General features: G+C 47.2%; 1 protein-coding gene across 1 annotated transcript in view; it reads right to left on the bottom strand.

The window, feature by feature from the left end:
- LOC119371684 (CDK5 and ABL1 enzyme substrate 2) overlaps positions 1 to 21,040 on the bottom strand; it is a 169,118-nt gene extending 148,078 nt beyond the window's left edge. Inside the window, exon 1 of the mRNA XM_037642135.2 lies at positions 19,993 to 21,040. Within this exon, the coding sequence (XP_037498063.1) occupies positions 19,993 to 20,540 (548 nt within the window). The 5' untranslated portion in view covers positions 20,541 to 21,040. The remainder of the gene's footprint in view (positions 1 to 19,992) is intronic.
- Positions 21,041 to 21,450: the final 410 nt, after the last annotated feature.

Raw genomic sequence — 21,450 nt, 5'->3', positions numbered from 1 at the left:
ATTATAAAAATACCCCCACCGTCTCACTCCCCCCCCCCCCCCCCCCGGAAAACAAAAGATGACACAAACCTAAAAGCATACACATCTTTCGTGGTGTCCCGTTTCCCAATTTTGTGAATTTAACAATTAATTAGCAGAATGAACCGACGAGCCCCTCACGACATTCTAACGAACACGGTTCAAAATTTCGATCACAATGTTCGCGAATTTTATTTTGCGTGCCTCCCTCAGTGCGCAGTTGGTGTCGGCATCCAATCTCAGGCAGTTCCCCGTCCTCTCCCTTTCCCTCGGGACAGTTCAACTTTTAAAAAATTCGCCGTTTTATTAATTTATTTATTTTTCGTTCTATCTCTCTCACGCTGCGGCTGCGAAACCGTAGCTCCATGCTTCCCATTTCTACACAACACACACGGGAGACTCTTTCTTGTTTTGTTCTTTTTTTTTTTCCTTTTCGCCGTCTTAGTGGGCGCTCCTGGGTGAGACGTACAGAAAGTATACCCGTGCCAAGAGCGGAGAAACAGTCACTTCACTTCCGCAACAGCGATCGTTTTCTCAAGGGCGGCGCTTGCAATGCGAACCGATAGCGATAAAGGAAACGGCCGATACCCTGAGGGGCTGTTCCCTCCGCAGCATGTATCTGGTACTATCGGCAGCTCTCAGTTTCCTTTCTCTTCTTTCTTTCTTTCTTTCTTTCTTTCTTTCTTTGTGTGTGTGTGCGCGAAAGACAGTGTGTGTGAGTGTAGGTAGGTATCGTGTTAATTAGAGTGTAAGTGCAGGTGATGATTGAATGTGTGATTGCAAGTTCTAAGTGAATTAATTAATGCAGGTGATAGCGAGTGAATGAGTGAGTGCAGGTTGTAACTTATTGAGTGAATGATGTGAGTGAGCACAAGTGATAATGGATGAAATTGAGTGAGTGTAGGAATCGTGTGAATTGTGTGAGAGCAGATGATAAGTGGATTATTTATTTATTAATAACGTTTAATTAATTAAAGCAGGTGACAGTGAGTGAATAAGTGAGCGCAGGTTATAAGTTAACAAATTAATGAGTGAGTGAGTGAGTGAGTGAGTGAGTGAGTGAGTGAGTGAGTGAGTGAGTGAGTGAGTGAGTGAGTGAGTGAGTGAGTGAGTGAGTGAGTGAGTGAGTGAGTGAGTGAGTGAGTGAGTGAGTGAGTGACTCTGAGTGAGGGCTTTTTCTTTTACCTACATGTCTTTCTAGGCCTATTTAGTATCTATCTATCCCTCCATGGAGACGCGGTGCGCTTTTACAACAGAGAACGCGATTGGGAACTGCGCCAGCTGCTATAACAGGCGCGCTCGCGTCATGTGTAACGCAAGCACGCGCGCGCATTAAAAGAAAGAAAAGAGAAACAGAAAGAGAAACAAAGAATGGGGGAGGGGGGAGAGAAGAAGTCACTGCGAGACTAAATCACGCAACGAAAAGAAACGGAAAAGTGGCATTCCACGGAGTCAGGCAGATGCATGGAAGTATATACTTATTGTATCATTTTGTTGCGCCGCTGTAAGAGCGCATTAAACTATGAGGATTGCCGCAAAAGTTGTGAAAGCCTATTCATCAATTTGCCGTCCAGACCACTGAATCATCTATTTCTCTCGCCTCAACCCCCCCCCCCCCCGCCCTCTCCCTGACACACACACACACACACACACACACACACACACACACACACACACACACACACACACACACACACACACACACACACACACACACACACACGAGCACGCACGCAACAACAGGCGCGCACGATGCGAATGCTTCTATTTTTACCGTCTTTTCGTGTGTGTGCGTGTATGTGTGTTACGGTTACTGGAAACGCCAGAATACAGACTTCTCGAAACGCGCACGACATGAGCAGCGCTTAAAAAGCGCCGATAAAAGCCACCTTGACCCTCATCTCCACGCACATTTCCATCCCCTCTTTTCGTTTTGTTTATTTACTACTACCCTCGTTTCCTTATTTATTTTGTTATTGCAGCTAACGTATACGCGCCAGGCTACACGCTTCGGTTGTGTAGCAAAAGTGCATGATTACTCTAGCCGTTCATGGGTTCTTTAAAAATGAATTAAAAATGATAATTTGGAGTATAGCGTTGTCAAAAGTAGGCGGCGGCGTAAATAACATCCTTCGTGTTCCATTATTATTATGATTACTATTACTATTACCTCACTTCCCCAACAAAGGGTATGTCAGCCGGTATCAGAAAAGGCCAACCTCCCTGTCTTTCCGTCTATTTCTTCTTTCCTTTAATCGTGGACAGCCCAACCTTTTTTTTTTTTTTTTTTAGGCGAGTTGAAAGCAGTTTTGCTGCTCACGAGCGCAATTTAATATTCACAAAAACGTGACCATTTTCAAGTTTGTGAAATGGTCTAGAACAACCCAACTATACGTTAACCTTCCGAGACCGAACGTCGTTTCTTTCAAGTAACAGCAGGAGACAGTCGACGGTTGCAAAGACAGTGAGCGCGTATGGGATGGGACCTTTGAGAGTAATCTGAAGAGATTGCCAGCGATTAAATCATAGAGCAGCGTGCCAGTCGCCTCTGGCCCGCGCTATCGACGGCGTCAAAAGCGATGCCACTCAAAACTCATCGTATCCACTTTATATAGCCGCACAAAAAGGCGCGCCAATTGCATCGAGTACGCCGCAAGGTCTATATGCGGGAGGGATTTGGATAAGCGGTACGCTATCGCTTTAAAGGGCCTCTAAAGCACTATTTGTATTCCTTTTTTTTTTTCACCACTTCTGGTTACGAGGGCACGCAAAGCGGTTGCACAAGACCAATGTACCCTTGATAAATAGATATTTAAAATATTTGTTGACGTTTAGTTTACAACAAAACAACAGACAACAGACGCATAGTTTTGTGTTTATTCCTTTTATTAATCTATGATTAATTTTGCCCACACAACCCTTTTTGTCCCATCTACAATGATCGTATAACACACACGCACGCACGCACGCACGCACGCACGCACGCACACACACACACACACACACACACACACACACACACACACCACACACACACACACACACACACACACACACACACACACACACACACCTTACTTAACCTAACACTACCTTAACAGTTACCGCATAACCTTAATAGTTTGGGGCGCCTAAATGACAATTGTCATTCATAACTTGCTTTCTTATATTTAATCAGCCTAACGTTTACCATTTACCTCCTTTCGAACTCGCTCTACTGACTTAGCCCCTAAACATTTTTAATTGGCTTTTCATAAAGTGTACTATGGGAAATTTCCCAGTTCATTAATTTTTCTTTTTTAAATGACTTAAGCCCGTTGTGCCTCAGGGTGGTGCGGGCTACACCCAAGGTATTTTCCTCTGCATTTTCTCGCTGGAAGACGAACACAACACAACACAACACAAACACACACATGCCCACGAAAGTGCTTTGCGGAATGCGCGCGCACGCGCTCCACAGCCCAACAACGCGCGCCATCTTGACGACACACACCCTGAGGCGTACCACAGAAAACTTCTCCAGTCGCAACTCTTTCAAAACACCCCGGAACACCCTCAAGCATGCGGCGGCCCCGATGATAGCAAAGCACGGCTAGCACGGCGTCCGAGAAAACTCCCTCTCTCTTTCTCTTTCCTTCCTTCTACCAGATTCCCCTCCGTCATCGAAAGACTCAAGGTCAAGGCCAAGGCGAGCGAAGCCCGTTCCCGCCGTTGCAAACGGCTCGCCTAGTGCAAAGCAAAAACGCAGTGCCGCGACGCGGTCGGGAAGAGAGCTGAACGGCGCATCGCAGCAAGCAACCAAGCGGCGGAACGAGCGAAAAAATAAAATAATAAAAGATAAGAGAAAGTCGGTGCGCGGCTGGCGCCCGGCAACAAAAGAAAAAATATATGGCTGCGGGTCACGTGACAGCTCGTTTATGGCCTCCTCTCCTTCTTTCTCACACAAACCCCCCTCAACAACGCTCGGTCTGCCTGTACGTAATGGTAATCAGTGCTGTGTTGTATCGAAGGGCGCACAGCGAATCGGCTGACGTTTATTGCACAATCGGCAGTGGTTAGGTAATATTACCAGCTGTTCTTGTCGCCTTATATAATCAATGCTAATAAAGCGCACAAACAGACGAGGCCAAAGAACACGTATGACACACTGCCGCTAACTTTCAACGCTTTATTGAAGTCAGGGAACAGAATATATAAGGGCACACGTGACCTTACATGACGCCGGCGCAGCAGACATAAAATACGACACCATCAATGACTTTGCAGGGGACACAATTGTGTCCTAAACTATCTATCCTTTCCGCCTCAATTATCTCCCGCACGAGTTTACTTTTGCTTCTTGTTACAATTGTGCATTTATTGGACATTGGTAAGCACTTCTTTTCCACACAGTGATCTACATTACGGTCAGCACTGAAAACACCAGGATCACCACAACCATCACACCTTCTGCAGTGAACATCCAAGAACCCTCCGCACTTCTCCCTAACATTCCGACAATGTTCTCTGAGGCGATCATTTACACGCCTCCCGCTTTGTCCTACATAGGTTCTGCCTCGTGAAATAGGCAAGCTGTGCACGACAGATTCCGCACAATCGATGAACTTCTCTTTGTGTTTCATCGTGCAACCTGGATTGTGAGAGGAACTGGGGTTCGTCATTCTGCACAGTTTTTGATGTTTCTCAGGAGCAGAAAAACTACTTTTACGCTGGCCTTCTGCCCTATCTTTTTTAAACGAGATATAATAACAATAATAGATAACTGTTGGCGTTTTACGACCCTAAACCACGATACGATAATGAGGGGCGCCGTAGTGGAGGGCTCCGCAAATTTCGACCACCTGGAGTTCTTTGGTCCTCTAGCATTTCTCGTCCACCGAAATGCGGCCGCCGCGGTGCGACCTTCGGGCTGTCGCTTTAAACGGATCGCCCAATTAGCGAAGCTCGGATGACTACAGATAACATGGCATGCGAATATGCGTAGAAGATACCAGGTGTGATACGAACGCCTGTAGAACACAATTATGACATAAGGTGAGTGACACACACACACACACACACACACACACACACACACACACACACACACACACACACACACACACACACACACACACACACACGCACGCACGCACGCACGCACACACACACACACACACACACGCAGATAGATAGATAGATAGATAGATAGATAGATAGATAGATAGATAGATAGATAGATAGATAGATAGATAGATAGATAGATAGATAGATAGATAGATAGATAGATAGATAGATAGATAGATAGATAGATAGATAGATAGATAGATAGATAGATAGATAGATAGATAGATAGATAGACAGACAGACAGACAGATATCCTCTATTACCTTTTGTTAATTCGTAACGTTGCGACAATGCATTACTTTTCTTATTTCAGCGTATCAGGCTGTTCACCTAGGCTGATTGCGCAGATTTTTTATTATAATTCGCTTATTAACTTTATTACTACCATTTATCGCCTATAAAATTGCCTATAGCCATTTTAAGACGAAAGCCTTAGATGCCTCATCAAACGCGAAAATTGACCGTCGGCGTCCCGCGGCGTCGGAGACGAGTGATGTAAAAAATCATCACGTGATGACATCATAATGGCGTCACTGCCCCGTCACGTGAAGTCAAATGGTGACGTCATCACTTGACATCATAGCTTGGTCAAATGTGGGCCGATCACGGAGGCAGTGCAAAATCACGTTATGTGCAGAAAGCTTTTGGTGGGTGGCGGTGTTGGATCAATATGTCGACTGAGAAGAAAAACAAGGCCGGACTTTCGGCATCGAGTCGTCTTAGGTTAATGTATAAGGGACCCTGTGGTTTTATTATGCAATCGACTATGTGGAAATATATATTCTATGTGGAAATGACCCTATGCACATGCCCTTATACTGTTATGATCCCTGATAATGTCCTGACTAATACTAGTTAACTAATTTTTTTTTTTTTCAGACGCATCTCCCCAACAAGTACATGATGCCCTTCTTGAAGTGTATGGATGGTTACCCAATGCGTTCCCTCAGCAACTTTATTCCCGTTGAAGTGGAACAAATGTTGCATTTATGTAGGGTTTATTACCGCTGAGGTGTCGCAATAAGGAAGTTGTTAGAATGTGTGCGTGTGCGTGGACACGATGAACGCGTCACAATATGTGGAAAAGGTTCATTATAAGCGTGTAAGCGTTGCGGAATGTACGCGGACTTGCACAACACAAGGAAATCGCATTACCCGGCAGCTAAGCACTATAATTCACTTATATACGAAGGGGCGAAAAAAAAAGGACAAAATGACCCGAGTGGTTCGATTCGCTAGTTCCGCGCATGCGTGATAAGAAATTATGCTCGATATACGCGTTCGTAAGAATATACTTGTTTCTAGTGAATGAGATGGGAAGATAGAACCTCGTTATCGCACTTATTGGAATTCCACTTAGCTTGTCGCTTTGCGCAGAAAAATTCTACGAACACTTTCGGCATACGTAAGTGGAAGAACGTTTGGAATTTTATCATTTAGGTAGCATTAAATGGTAAAAACCCATTTCGTACAATCTTCCGGATGAAGTGGGCTCTCAGTTTTGGTATTCGCGAACGTGAAGTTCCTTAGCGCAGTTAATTTCACCGAGAATGTAACGTGCGAACATGCCTTTGGGCATTGCACATTGCTTTTCGTTGTAATGATGATATGTGGTGCTTTATGGCGCAAGGGCCAATGACGGCCAAAGAACGCCAGGTCGTAATGCGAGATGTGGTCAGTGCTTATCTTTAAAGGCTGTATAAGGGCCCAAACATTTTGTGCACTATAAAGGTGCGTCATACATATAATTATTAAATTCATAACAGCGACGTGAAATGTGCATGATGAAAAAAAAAATTTAAGTGATCATGGTGCCAAAATATGGAAAAGTTGAATTAATAGTAATAATAATATCTGGGGTTTAACGTCCCAAAACCACGATATGATTGTGAGAGACGCCTTAGCGGAGGGCTTCGCTTCACTTATTGCGCTGAAGCCAGCTTCAGCGCAATAAGAAATAGGGCAAGCGGCAGCATGGAGAAGCGTCACGCAATCTATACACGTGTAGCGCCAGCATTTAGGTGAAATAGAGGTGGCGGAATGCCACCATTAACCGTCCCGCGCTCGGTCTGGGCGCTTCCCCGAAAAATCAGTCGGCCTTTTTCTCTCGTCCCCCTCTCGTACTTCATCAGCGAACTCTCCACGGAACACTGCGCCCCAGCAACGATCGTGAGGAGAGAGCAGCGCCGGGCTTCTCGAAGGAGTACAAGATCGGAGGAAGCGCGCTGTTGCCAAGGGCACCGCATCGCGTAGCGCTGTGGTAGGTACATGTGCAAGCACCACGTATTGACGTTTCTTTTAAAGGACAGAAAGAAGAAAACGGCCAAGATCTGAACTGCTTTAAATTTTCTTTCCTCCCGTCAACAATTGAATTGTGGAATAAACTTGATGGCTGTGTTTTTAATGGCTGTGTTTTCTCTTCTCTTGTAATGCTTTAATTTTCTTATGCTTAAAATAAACCGCATAAAGGTGAGAAGGCCGACGAGCAGATTCGCCCAGCCAACCGCACTTGCTCGCTCGTTACACAATAAGGCAAAGGTTGGTACATCGGAAGGGAGTGGTGGACGAGGAGGAAGGGGGGAAGGCGTATCGGGTAAGGAGGAAAATCGGCGTTGCCGGAAACATACCCCCTACAAACGCTTTCCTGGTATGAGTTAACAACCCCCCCCCCCATCTGACATTTCCCATCAATAAAACTCACGGCGTCTCTTAAGCCTTCACCCATAGACAACTCGAAGGCAAAGCCATTTTCTTGTTTCTTCTTAGTCTATAGATTGAGCACCCCCCCCCCTCCCCCCACGCCTCCCCTGTCTCCGCCCCGAAAGCTCTCTGCAGCTAAAGAGATCGGTGGAGAAGTTCCCAAGATCGCGGAGGGTATTTATAAATAAAAAGAAGAGGAAGCAGGCAAACACACTCGTCAGCGCACAATTCATGGCTGCGTAACAGTTACCGTTACTTACGCTCGCCACAGTTAGCAATGAGATAACAATGTCTTTCAAACACGAGGACTGCGCACTGAAGCCAGCGAAACGCCTAATGCGGGTGCGCCTCTGCGGACGCAACGCGGATCGATCAGACAGCGCGCGCGAACCGATGGACGAGCGCCAAGGCGTCGCGACCAACAGTGTGTATAGCAACAACCCGGAACACGATGCAAATGCTACAGAAGCAACGCCCCCTCCTCTGTTCCTCCGCCCAATGATAAAGTCACCCTATACGATCTGTTATCCTTGTCTCATCCGTTATTGCTGCGTGCCTAGCGCTGCTATTTACTTCAGCCCTTTGATAATCGTTGGGGTTTGACGTCCGAAAACCATGATGTAATTATCACGGACGCCGTAGTGGAGGGCTCCGGAAATTTCGACCACCTGGGGTTCTTTACCGTGCAGCTAAATCTAGGTACACGGGCCTCAAGCATTTCCGCCTCCATCGAAAATGCGGCCGCCGGGACCGGGATTCGATCCCGCGACCTTCGAGGCAGCCGTCGAGCACCGTAACCACTATACCACCGTGGCGGGTACTAATGTAGCCCTTTGCGACAACCATTGTTATCGACTGTCTATAAATGCGTGAAATTAACATAATTTGATTCCAGTGTTGTGGAGACCAAATATAAAGCAAGTGGAAGTATTAGAATGATAGTTGAATTACAGCAATTAACTGGAATTACAACGTAAATAATTATCAAATTATTGGTCAGTCAGTGGTGCCACGTGTCTCCATAAACCGAAATCAACGACCCACTGAAATTACATGCGATGTGGTGGCAGCGAGCATTCCGAAAACGGTAAAAGAATCTACTTTTTTTTTTTTTTGAATTCCTGCCGAAACGGCCAACGTTTCGGCTCGTTAAACACGGCAGTGCCTTGACCAAAGCGATTGTTTGTAGCGAAATATTTCGCCCAGAAGTGATATAAAGCAACTTTAGGCAACGAGAATGCTTAATTTACACCATTAGCCTCGGTGTCCGCGGTCCCTTCCTTGCCAAGAGTGCACAGCAATAGCAAAAGTGAGTCGCGTCTCCAAACGAGCACGCCGTGTAGCAAAACGTTAGCCACGTGGTGACAAAATATTTCGAATCGCGAAGTTGGACTCGCCCTGCAGGCACCAATTCAACGGTAGCTACTGTCGAACAACGTTGATACGGCGTTATTTTCATTTTTATTTTATTTAAGAGAATACTGCCAGTCTTAATGCCAGACTTTGGGCAGGGGTGGGCGGTACAATGAACATAACAATGTGCAGGAAGTACAAAAGTATGAAATGCGGAGCGGAATATACAGCAGTAAAGGTAGTATTTAACAACAACAACAAAAAGAAAGAACGCGATGGTTCTCAAAACAAAACAAATTATATATATATATATATATATATATATATATATATATATATATATATATATATATATATATATATATATATAACGCCCACACACACACCTGTATAGATAGATAGATAGATAGATAGATAGATAGATAGATAGATAGATAGATAGATAGATAGATAGATAGATAGATAGATAGATAGACAGACAGACAGACAGACAGACAGACAGACAGACAGACAGACAGACAGACAGACAGACAGATAGATAGATAGATAGATAGATAGATAGATAGATAGATAGATAGATAGATAGATAGATAGATAGATAGATAGATAGATAGATAGATAGATAGATAGATGAAACCCACGCGGTGGAAAAAGATTCATGAAAGGAAAAAATTACACTAAAGGGGTCCATGAGGCGATGCGAAGCCGGAGCACTGGCACGATCGCGTTCCGTTGGCGTTCGTTGGGCATGCTACCGACCTCGCGTTGTGGAACGCGAAGAGGAACGCTATGCGCGTCTTGTCTTCCCTCTAGCCTGGCCGAAGGAAAGAAGATGACTCTTAAGGGCTCGTTTTCTTTGTTAGACACAATACTAATGAGAACTAACGGACAATAACGCCAAGGAAAGTATAGGGGATGTTATCTGTTGTATTTAGAATATAAATGTGAAGAAAGTAAAGTGGACGAAAAGATAACTTGCCTCCGGCAGGGACCGAACCTGCGACCTTCGAATAACGTGTCCGATGCTCTACCACAGAGCTACGGCGGCGGTCATCCTCCCGTCCACTTTATGGGGTATATATGTGCATTTAACCTTGGAGTGTTAGTCAGCGCCAAACGCAGCCATGGCGGCGAGTGTGGAACACTCTTTTTCTGCCTTTCTGGCCGTTAATTCTCAGAGGGCGAAAGGGAAACGCGGTCGACACGCGTGCGAGAGACGGGAAGCGTAGGAGAGGAGAGGAGAGAGAGGGGGAGGGGACGCGCATGCGTTGTTGCTCATCGCGGAGTTGCTCAGGAGAGAATTTCGGCATGTAGCCCGCGTTTCAGAGGAAGAGTGGAAAGGGGGAGGGGAGAGAGAAAGTGGTGAGGGGAGGGGAAGTGGAGAGGGGAGGGGAGAGGGTGAGTGGAGAGTGGAAAGTGTAGAGGGGAACAGGACAGGAGGAATGGTAAGGGGGAGTGGAGAGGAGGTGTGTGGAGAGGGTATGCGCATGCACAGTAAGGGTGGTCACGCCGCACACCACCACCACCACCACCACCACCGGATTGAACTCCGCCATAAGATACTTCGCATCTAAAAAAGCTATTTCTCTGAAACAAAGCGTTCTATATGCCTTTCTTTCGCCGCATGCAGCAGTACGAATTTTTTCCTCAACTGGGGAGCTTGCTTTCCGAGAAATCCGAATGTGTTACCTTTGTATATAGTTTCGCGCTGCAAACGGATTAATTTTTCCCCCTACACATGCAGTGGAAAAAATATTAATGTTTTATTTTGCTCTTGATCCCGCGCGGAAGGCGTGCCAGAATTCAATGGAAGAATTAAGCTCAGCGGTTAACGACCGCGCAAGCATTCACGCATTGTAAAAGCGCTTTTATTTATAACTCAACCTGGCGTGAAAAATTGCTCTGCCAATTTGCACGCTCGCCCACAGCTGTCGCCGAATGTGAAAAGCCCATGTTTGCTGGAGCACGTGTATGTACACATCCAATGAGCATGCGATAGTCAATCACAGTATCGAATCTAGTGCCGGCGAGCTAATCTACAGATAATACATATATAGATGGACATACAGCAGACATCAATAGATCGCTAATTAATAACTGTTGGTGCTTTACCTCCCAAAACCACTATATGATTATGAGGGACGCCGTAGCGGTGGGCTCAGGAAATTTTGACCATCTGGTGTTTTTTAACGGGCACCTAAGTATAGGTACACGGGCCTCAAGTATTTCGACTCCATCCAAATGCGGCCGCCACGGCCGGGATTCGATCCCGCGACCTCCGGGTCAGCAGTCGAGCACCATAACCACTATAGACCGCCGAGGCGGGTCATCGATAGATAGATAGATAGATAGATAGATAGATAGATAGATAGATAGATAGATAGATAGATAGATAGATAGATAGATAGATAGATAGATAGATAGATAGATAGATAGATAGATAGATAGATAGATAGATAGATAGATAGATAGATAGATAGATAGATAAACGATGAGTAGATAGAGAGTAGGTGGATGGAGTGATATTGATAGAACAAGACAGTTTCGCCGCAAGGGCGACGCAAAGAAAGTGATAGCAACAAATTTGAACTTGTTATACGAAGTAAGGATAGAAGGCCACTCCTTCAGCATCCAACCTGGCGTAACCTCAACGAAACGCTGGCGTAAGGGAATGTGGCCACTGAAGCTAGCGAAGAGACCTTCAAGCTGTCTATCCCTTCAACGCAAGCAGCAGTGAGAACGCAACACGGTACAAAGATATGAGCTGTCTGCTGATCCTTGTCATGGTAGGGAACGCGCGAGCGCGACCGGCCGCTAAATATACGCAGTGCCTGACGGAGCCGCGCAGGCCCCTTTGCGTCACCGTCTATGGGCCTTTCGCGCGAGGAAAGACGGGAGGCGCGTTTACATCTCCACTTGAGCCGCCACCATCGGCTGCCCTCGCACGCTTCCACTACATAGAACATATACGACGCGCGGGGTGCTGTTATCGCATTTGGACTTTATACGGAACCTCACGGCGACGGCGACACCGACGGCGAAAATGCGCCTGTAGTTTCCACATAATTTTCATCGCACAAGAGATTACAGGCAGGGACGCACAAAGGTGCCAGGGTCTCCTGAAAGCTCGTGTCACATAAAGGACGTTTGAAAAAACTCACAGGGTCCCTTAAGCAATCGCCTAAGATGACTCGAAGGCGAAAGCCTTCTTTGTCTTCGCAGTCAACGATGTATCGATCCTCCCCCCCCCCGCCCCCGCCCCCCGAAAGCTTTCTGCACCTAACGGAGTTTAGCACTGCCTCCAGGATAGGAGGCACTGCAAGATTTCTGCTCCTCATTCGGTTTTGCACTGCCTCCGTGATCAGCCCACCTTTGACCAAGCGACGATGGCATGTGATGACGTCATCGTGTGACGTGACGTTGTGTGACATGACGTCATGGTCACGTCACAAAATTTGGCGATCTGTGGCGTCCTGATGACGTCATAAGGTGACGTCATCACGTCAAGATTTTTTGCATCGTTCGTGTTGACGCCGCCGACGGCCAATTTTCGCGTTTGATGAAGCATCTAGAGCTTAATTTCGCCTGAATATCCTTGATTAAGGGCTGTCGCTGGAGTCAAGGATGTTTCAAGGATTTTTTTTCACCCCTTCAAGCTTCCGTCTTGTCCTGAACTTCAGCCATAAAGGCAGGCTGACAACCGCGATTGGTACGCACGCCCGAAATTCCTTACTGCGAGCCGGCACTGTTGCCACGCATGCGGCAACGAACGAAAACGGTGAGACGACACACTTGAGTATCGACGACAACGCCGGCGTCGTCGACAGGCAGTGCGCGGTCATGGAAATACGGCGGAAAGGCTAGACGACACTCCTCCCGCTCAATCGTTTCCTCCGACGCCGTTTCCTCGGCATCCTCGACGGAGACACCGGCGTTGGTAACAGCGACAACTTTCCTTTCTTACAGTTTTTGTTTTTTTTTTTCATTGTCCGCATTCCAGACGGAATGGGAGAAGCGCGATTGCGAAGCTATGTGGGGCCGCGGAAACACCTTCTCAGGTGTGTGTGTGTGTGTGTGTGTGTGTGTGTGTGTGTGTGTGTGTGTGTGTGTGTGTGTGTGTGTGTGTGTGTGTGTGTGTGTGTGTGTGTGTGTGTGTGTGTGTGTGTGTGTGTGTGTGTGTGCGCGCGCGCGCGCGCGTGTGTGTGTGTGTTTTCTGCAATAATAATGTTTATTTTTCGTCATTAGATCGATGAAGGAAAGCTGCTAGTAAAATCTCGGAAACTATAGTGTCGCCCTAAGATTCGTTCAAATCGAATACGCCTTGCGAACTCACCGGCTACCATTCGTCAATTTCAGTATATGAAGTAATTTAATTAATACAAAATTATAATAAAATAATTGTTGGGGTTTAACGCGCCAAAACCACGATGTGATGATGACGGAGGCCGCAGTGGAGGCCTCCGGAAATTTCGACCACCTGGGGTTATTTAACGTGAGCCTAAATAGTAGCACACGGGCATCTAGCATTTTGCGTCCATCGAAATGCGGCCGCCGCGGTCGGGATTCGATCCCGCGACATTCGGATCAGCAGTCGAGCACCATAACCACTGGTACCCCGCAGCTAGGATAGAGAGTTAATTAATTTTAGTAAACTATTAATTAGCATAGTTCACGTTTTACGGATGTCCAATGAGCCATACAGCTTACTTTTAATAGACTTTACTTTTCCTCTTCACCAACCTTAATTGTAAGCATTGTTTAAAGTCTTAAAAGCAAACGGGTACAGGACTCGCTTTGCTCCTTGCAAGCCAAGCTTGAACTTATAAGAATCGCTGAATCACCGTTATTTTATTCGTTTTCTTTTAAAGAACGTCTCAGTAAAAAGCGTTTGTGAATCAACGCTCTGACATTCGACATTTCGAAGGAGGAAACAGTTTTACGGGGTCACATTCTGCGAAGTGTGTTCTGTTAAATGGCGCCTGGCAGGAACATTAGCTGCATCACCGCGACTTGCTTCGGAAACTGGAAGCCGATATAGTCTACAATAAACGTGCTTTTCGTATACTGCTATAGGCAGGAGTTCGGGTAATGTGACATGTGACATTAAGCGAATGATCGTACAAACATAACACGCAAAGCGTTGATGAGCGGTTTATTTTTGGAATTTGTTCTTTGTAGGTTCATTCCACGCGAAATGACCCAGCCATTTTGGTGACAATCTCGAATGTATTAAAAAAAATCGTGCTGATTTATTGCACTGGAAACAGTAAATTGCTAGATAATTTCGGCGGGGAAAAAATGCTTGGTCACGTGGCAGCCTTCTGAATTTCACAAAATGTCGTCTGAGTGACGTTTGTCTGAAAATTTATGCTGAGTGAATCGTTTCTGGTTTCAGTGCCTAATTTGGCTTACATATTAAGCAAATGCGTTTGTGAAAGGTGTTTGAATCAGAACATTATGCAGTTTTTGTGCCATATACGCTTCCAGAAATTTTGCCAAAATGTTCTATGTTTGTATTTTTTCCCCTATAAAACTGCGCTACGTATGGATATCCGTATTTAATACTTATCCTACGGAAGGTATATTTAGCGATAAAAATATTTTCCGACCACTGAAGTATGTTAATTTTACGAAAAAAAAAATCCCGAATCCGAGAAAATGTTGATTTTGGTCCACATTAAGACGCAATTTAAACCACGTAGGTGCTCCAATTAAAAATCAGCTCTATACCTCAACCGAAAGCATGTAAGTAGCTGTTCACTGTTCTTACACGGCAAGATTTACCATTACATTTTTTGTTTGTTTGCGCAATGTTTGTTGTGCGCTCGCAGTAGGCGGCTTTGGCTATATTGTTCGCTTAATGTATACTCATTAAGTACGTTTATAATAAACAACATGAAATAAAAGACAAATCTGATGAGATAACGTCGCACAACGATCCCTCGTACGCATGTCGAGCGACGCAAGTCTCTTTAGTCAATGCAGCTGATACGACATATCAAGGGCGCTGTCGTCCAGAGGTGATTTCTAATAACTGTTTCCAATAAAAATTGCCGCCCGATATCAACTTCATTCTACATTGTCATTGCCTCGTTTCACATCGGCGTTTCGTAATCTTATCGGTGTTCCGTATTAACGCGATAGCGTTAAAGAGCTCGTATCGCAGAAATTCCGCCGTCGGCGTCGGCACCGTTGGTTGTGAGCGAAAAATCATCATCTTGTCCGTGACCGAAAAATCGAAAAAAGCTGCAAATAAAATAAATAATAAAAATGTTGGGTCCGAGTGAGAATCGAACCCAGGCCGTTTGCGTGGCAAGCAGGTGTTCTACCACACAGCCACGCCTCTGCTTGGAGCGGCACCGAAAGTAACTTTCATGCTTCCCAAAAATACACGTCCTGTATACAGGTGTCACAGTACGAGATGTAATGTGGCAGTAATATTGCGTGGTACAAGCGTACATTGCCATTGGGCGTCACACCACGTCAATATCATAACGACTTGATGGTTTAAAGACAGCCACCAATTACAAAAGGCACACACATTACTGCCCGTATTCCCTTAAGACCACGTAGTGGGTGCATCGCAGCTTCGAAAAAGGTTCTCGCGCATAATTGCTCCTGGTTTAAAGCATGCTACCCATTACATAAGGCACACACCTTATTGCGCGCATTTCTGTTAAACACTCGTAGTGTTCGAAGTGCGCATTAGGGGCAGGATATTGCTATCGCGTTCAACTCTTAAAGGCGAAGCTTAAGCGTCCCCCAATTTTTTTGTTGCCCAGTGTCAACCAAATAGCCTTATTAACGAAGGTCGAACTCCATGCACGCCATACTGCGGGGTCATTTCAAGACAAAAAGCTCCCTTTTTTAACGAAAAATAAGCTACGGTGCCCTAATTTTTTCACACGAACACGGGTGCATACCCGCTTAATAATAATAATAATAATAATAATAATAATAATAATAATAATAATAATAATAATAATAATAATAATAATAATAATTCCACAACAAGCGAGACAGCTATCGACCAGACTTGACGAATTGTATACAACGAAACAGATACGCCTAATATAAGCGAGCGAGGCAGGGGAAGGGGGGGGGGGGGGTTGCGGTGAAGTGTGAACCCCACGCCTAATGGATAACCCTGCAGCCCACGCCTATGCGCCTCATTAATTATCGCGGAATCGAACATTCAGGCCTTAGTCGTACGAAGGTCAGAAATCCGGAAAAAGACTGACACAGGAAAAGAGGGAGAGAGGGATCCAATAGACAATTACAAAGCCACGAAGTATTGCCATTGTTGTTGCGGCTCTTATCAGCAGGTCCGTCATTCCAAACATGCTCGCTATACTGGCATTGTAGTCGCGAAATAACCAAACGCTAGACAGCGCATACTGTGTGTACACAATGGAAACAGGGTGCAGCGCCGAGATTCCAATTAACGCTGCACGCAATTAGGCAAGCGCCGCGCCGCGTGTATCGGAGCGTTATACGAGGAAATGATCTCGTAATCGGCGGAAGGCCGGCCGATACGATCAAGCGTGTGCACGCTTTTTTTTATTTTATTTTATGTGCAGATATTCACGCTTACTGCACCAGCGCGCTGCACGAAGCAAGGATGTGTTGCGACAGCGGGACCGCTGCTATTCACTGCGCACGCGCCGATGAAGCAGCGCATAGCAGCGTCACGTTTTCGATCGTTACAGCGTGTACTACTGCACTGCAAACGGCACGAAGGAACCATTGCGTATATGAGCGGGGCTGCATAGAACCTCGATGTGTAGCCCGGATGTAGCAGTGGCTAGACAGTCTGACAGCTAAGCTGTATGTACGTGGATAATGTTCCATCTATTTTTTTTTTCGAGTCCACACGTCAACTAAAAATTGACGACCCATGTAGCTAACGCTAAGGACAGAACAGGCGAAGTTCTATGCTCTGCGTGAGCTCTCACGTTTGAGTCAATGTTAAATCACAACATTCGATTCGAACATGTCTCACTTTAACATTTCATTCAATGTTAATTCAGATTTCATACGCCTTTAATTAACTCTAATACACATTTCGTACATCTTTAGCTCGAATTCACATGGCACGTTTAATTGGCCTCTGTTTTGAATTCGCATGATTCACTTGATCACTTCTAATCATTTGGATACACTTGCTACATCAGTTCACCTCGAGTCACACTTTATTCACGCTTAATCTGCTTTAATTCTCACCCGGGGACTGTGGGTATGCGCCACACGTGGGAGAGAAAGAAATTTTTATTCGTACAAGGATAAGGGAACTTCTTCGTAGGATGGAGCCCTTAGTTCAGGGAGCGAAGCCCACAGTGTATCACACGTGACTTTTGGTACCATTCGTGCTGTCAACGCCGCATTACTTTTAGGGGCGAAGCTCCTTATGGCGGCACCCGTTCGTCCCTCGTAGTCGTAGTCCGTAACCAGTCTTACGCTTTGACCTCCAAGGTGGTGCCGGTGGGAGATTTTTCCTGTGCGTTGTTGAACAATAAAAAATTCGCAGCGGTAGCTAAAAGCCGACTTCTTCTGTCTCTCATTCCCATTAGCAGCCATTCTTTACCTCCAAGGTAGTGCCTGGTGAGATTTCTCCTGTGCGTGATTAATCAATAACAATTTTGTTCAAAACGCTGTTGATTGATGAAATAAACCAACGAAAGACGCCAGATGTTTTGTAAAAGCAAAACGGAAGAACGCCAGATGTTTCTAAAGCAAGAGGAAAAGACGCCAGCTGCTTAACGAAAGACGCCAGATGTTTTCTAAAGCAATGGTTTTCTAAACAATGAAAATTCACAGCGTACATGTAAAATTAAAGTGAGCTGCAAGTCGTCATAACTCATCGAACCTTTAGTATAAACGCGCCCTATCTCACGTCGGTGATGATGTACTGGGCAGAATTCACGGAAGATTCACGGTTTACCGATGAACCTCCGCAGCTTCGCCCACTCATCATCATTCACTCCGTGGATATGCTGTGATTTTTACTCATGAGCCATCTTTCGCCTTGATGAAAAAAAGTGGGCGTGTGCCGATCCCGATGATAGGGCAATACCAGGCCGACCCACGGTATAGGTGAAGCAGGCTTCAAGCATTCAGTCACTAATGGTAATCATAACAAACCAGGCGAGAAATTCTTCCCAAGTTTGTAGCAGTTTCGCTTGAAGTGCCACAGCGAACCGAGTCCGCCGAGTCACTCAACTATTCAACAACGGTCGCACACGGATTTGACTTTGGCCAAGAACCTATCAGACGCCTTGCAGTACGTGACGTCACACACCCACCGTATACTGGCGCTCCAACATGACGTCAGCGCAAGCCACAATCGCAAAGCTATGGTTACTACAATCATAATACCTGGGGTTTGACGTCCCCCCCCCCCCCCCGAAACGGTTGCTACAATTACCAAAATAAATACGCGAACCGCTGTCTAACCACGTGTGATGCGCTACAGTTTCACTGGTCAACCAGCCACATTCGCGGAGTGGAATGGATCGTTTTATATATTAAGATCAACGAAATCCGGGGTTTTTCACATTAAAACCATGAAATGATGTGAGGCTCACCGTAGAAGACAAAACTCCGGGTTAATTTCGACCAATAGCACCTACATGAAAGTACGAGTACGTTTGGTGTATTTTTTCGCATTTCGCCGCCCTGACAGGGAGTCGAACCCGCGTCCCGTGCTCAGCAGTGCAACACCACAGCCGCTAAGTTACTACGCCGAAACCTGGTATGAAAGAAAAATATACGTTGGAAATATACTCCATTGTCGGCTATGATACGGGAGGCATTTCGGTTTTCATTTCAACCAGCGCTTGCAACATTTTTTTTTTTTTCGGTGAGGTCGCTTCACGGCAGCAACAGGTGCCATTAGCACTGAAGCAATCGCAGCGACGCGAAGTGATTAATCGTTACTTCGCATACCTGGCGGCGCGAAACAAAGCGGGAAAATTGTCACGGAGTCGTTGCACTGCACACAACTAATCACGCGGGCGCTACGTCCGCGGAAAGCAGACGACAAAAACCCGACACCCCGTCGGCGTCGTCTGCTGCTGCTGCTGTTTGCAGAGCGCGTGAGAAAGCGCTCAAAAATGTCGCCCGATCAATTGGAAGCTGAAACTTATACGCTGGAACCGCCGGTTTGAAGTCCTCAAAGTGCGGCTGATGCAACAGCAGAAAGGCCTCGAACACCTGCGGCGCTTCTGGACCGTCCACAAACCTCGTTGTCGGCAGCCGATCGAGTGCGGCTTTCCGCGCGACGCCGCAAAAACAAACCGAGGGCACGCAGCCAGCTTTTTGTTCGATACCAAGGATATGTGGCACAAGAATGAACCTTGTTTTGTTTCTTTGCGTTCGTGCTCGCGTATTAGTGCGCGTGCGATGCAGCTGCGACCGGTCTACAGTCTAGTACGTACCGACCGAAAAATGGGTGCAAGCGCTACGGAGCCCAGCTAGCCGGAAACGACCGAAGCCCGGCTGGCCTAGCACCAAAGTAAACAAATCGCCCCGCGCTCTCCCCAATGAGAGAGCGCCGTACGGCAAGCGTTTGCAACAGCAAAAAAGCGCGGCTTGCAACCGCAAAAACCGCTTGGCCTCCCCCCCCCCCCCTCCCCCCGCTTCCTTCGATCGCACGATCCATTCCAGCACTCTACTACCGTCAAAGCCGCGAGATCTGGTACGCCAAGCACGCGCGTGCATTTGCTAAGCACACCGCGGCGGAGGCGAAACAAGAGAGGTAAAAGTGAAAGTCGCAAACGCACACACACACACGATACACGGACAGTTTCGGCTCACCTATCGCGCTCTTGCGGACTGCAGCCACCGCCGCAGTAGGCCAGTTTTTCCTCGCTGCTCGCCTTGCCCGTGGTCGCGTCGGCGGTGCCGTACTTGGCCAACGGGGGCGAGCTGCAAAGTTCGTCGTCTTCTTCGCGTGCCTCGGAGGCCTTCGCCGGGTCGTACGCGTCGGAGGACGACGCGACGCTACCGGTCGTACCTCGGTCAACGTCTACGACGAGGTCGCAAGACTGCGTGCCGCCGCCGGCGCGGTTGAAGATGCCCAGCTTGGTATCTCGGTGCGTGCCGTCGAGCGATATGTTGGAGAGGAAGGTCAGAGCGGCCAAACGGCGCCTCGAACGTTGTCGTTTGAGCACAGCGGCCATAGTATTTTGTCCGAAGACTACGCGAACACGGCGCAAGCCCGCCGGCAAACGAGCGAGCCGCGCTTGCGACTCCCCGACACGAGATGCCGAGGAAGGAAAGAGGAAACGCTGTCTTTTCGAAGTAGGCGGGCACACGCACAAAACAACACTCAGAGGTACGACGAGTGGCGAAGACGACGACATGTAGTCCGTAACGTCGGCTTCGGAGTCACTTCGAAGCGTGCACGAGCGAAGGACTGCGGCTGATCGCGGACGTGCACGGGGTAGTGGCGGCGGCGGCGGTAGAACGTTGTGTTTACGGCGTCCGATGCGGCTTCCGCTGTTGTGGTCGTCGTCGTCGTAGCGCTGGCGTCGCCGCGACCAGCGGTGCTCAAACGTGGTCGAGTCATGGTCGTGGGACGCGACGTTCTCACCACGAAGATGCGGGGTCGCGAGGAAGAAGACGAGAGACGAAGAAGCCCGCGACGTTCACCATGGGTGCTGTGCGAGCGTCGTGCTACACGGCGAGCCGGCCAGCTGCTTCCCCCGATGTATCACCGTAGAAACAAGCAGCCGCGGCGCGCCACTGGGAACGGAAAGGAGCGTGCAACAACACACGGTGCTGGCTGCACTACTCGCACGGAGGGGAAAACGCCGCGCCGCCGGTTGCACGATTGAACGATCGACCGACCCGAAATCCTGGGCCGGCGAGCATATGAGATCATATGAGATTGCGAGGCGCCCGGCGGCAGCTGACGCGACGACAGCGTCATCGCTGAGCCGCTAGCAGAAGGAAGTTGCAAGCGGGTTGCCAAGGGCTGTCAGCAGACGGCGCGTCGCGCGGTAGCTCTTTTTCCCGCCCATTTTGAAATAAGCTTTATGCGGAGAATCCAGTCTTGGTCGACTCTGGACATTACATCGTTACATGACCAACGCATACGTCGCAATGGGAGACGCGACTCGCCGCTCTGACCCAGGGAAGCCTGGAAAGCACATTGCAAACAAATTACTCACACGTCGGCTTTAGTTTACAGCAAGTTTATTGACAGCATAAAGCCGCACTGCCCTCATTGCGACGAGAGACGATGCACGTTACCCCACATGCTCTGGCAAT

The sequence above is a fragment of the Rhipicephalus sanguineus genome, chromosome 10 (genome assembly GCF_013339695.2).
Source record: "Rhipicephalus sanguineus isolate Rsan-2018 chromosome 10, BIME_Rsan_1.4, whole genome shotgun sequence".
Lineage (NCBI taxonomy): Eukaryota > Metazoa > Arthropoda > Arachnida > Ixodida > Ixodidae > Rhipicephalus > Rhipicephalus sanguineus.
The sequence above is the reverse complement of the archived record's forward strand: the minus strand, read 5'-3'. Positions and strand labels throughout refer to the sequence as shown.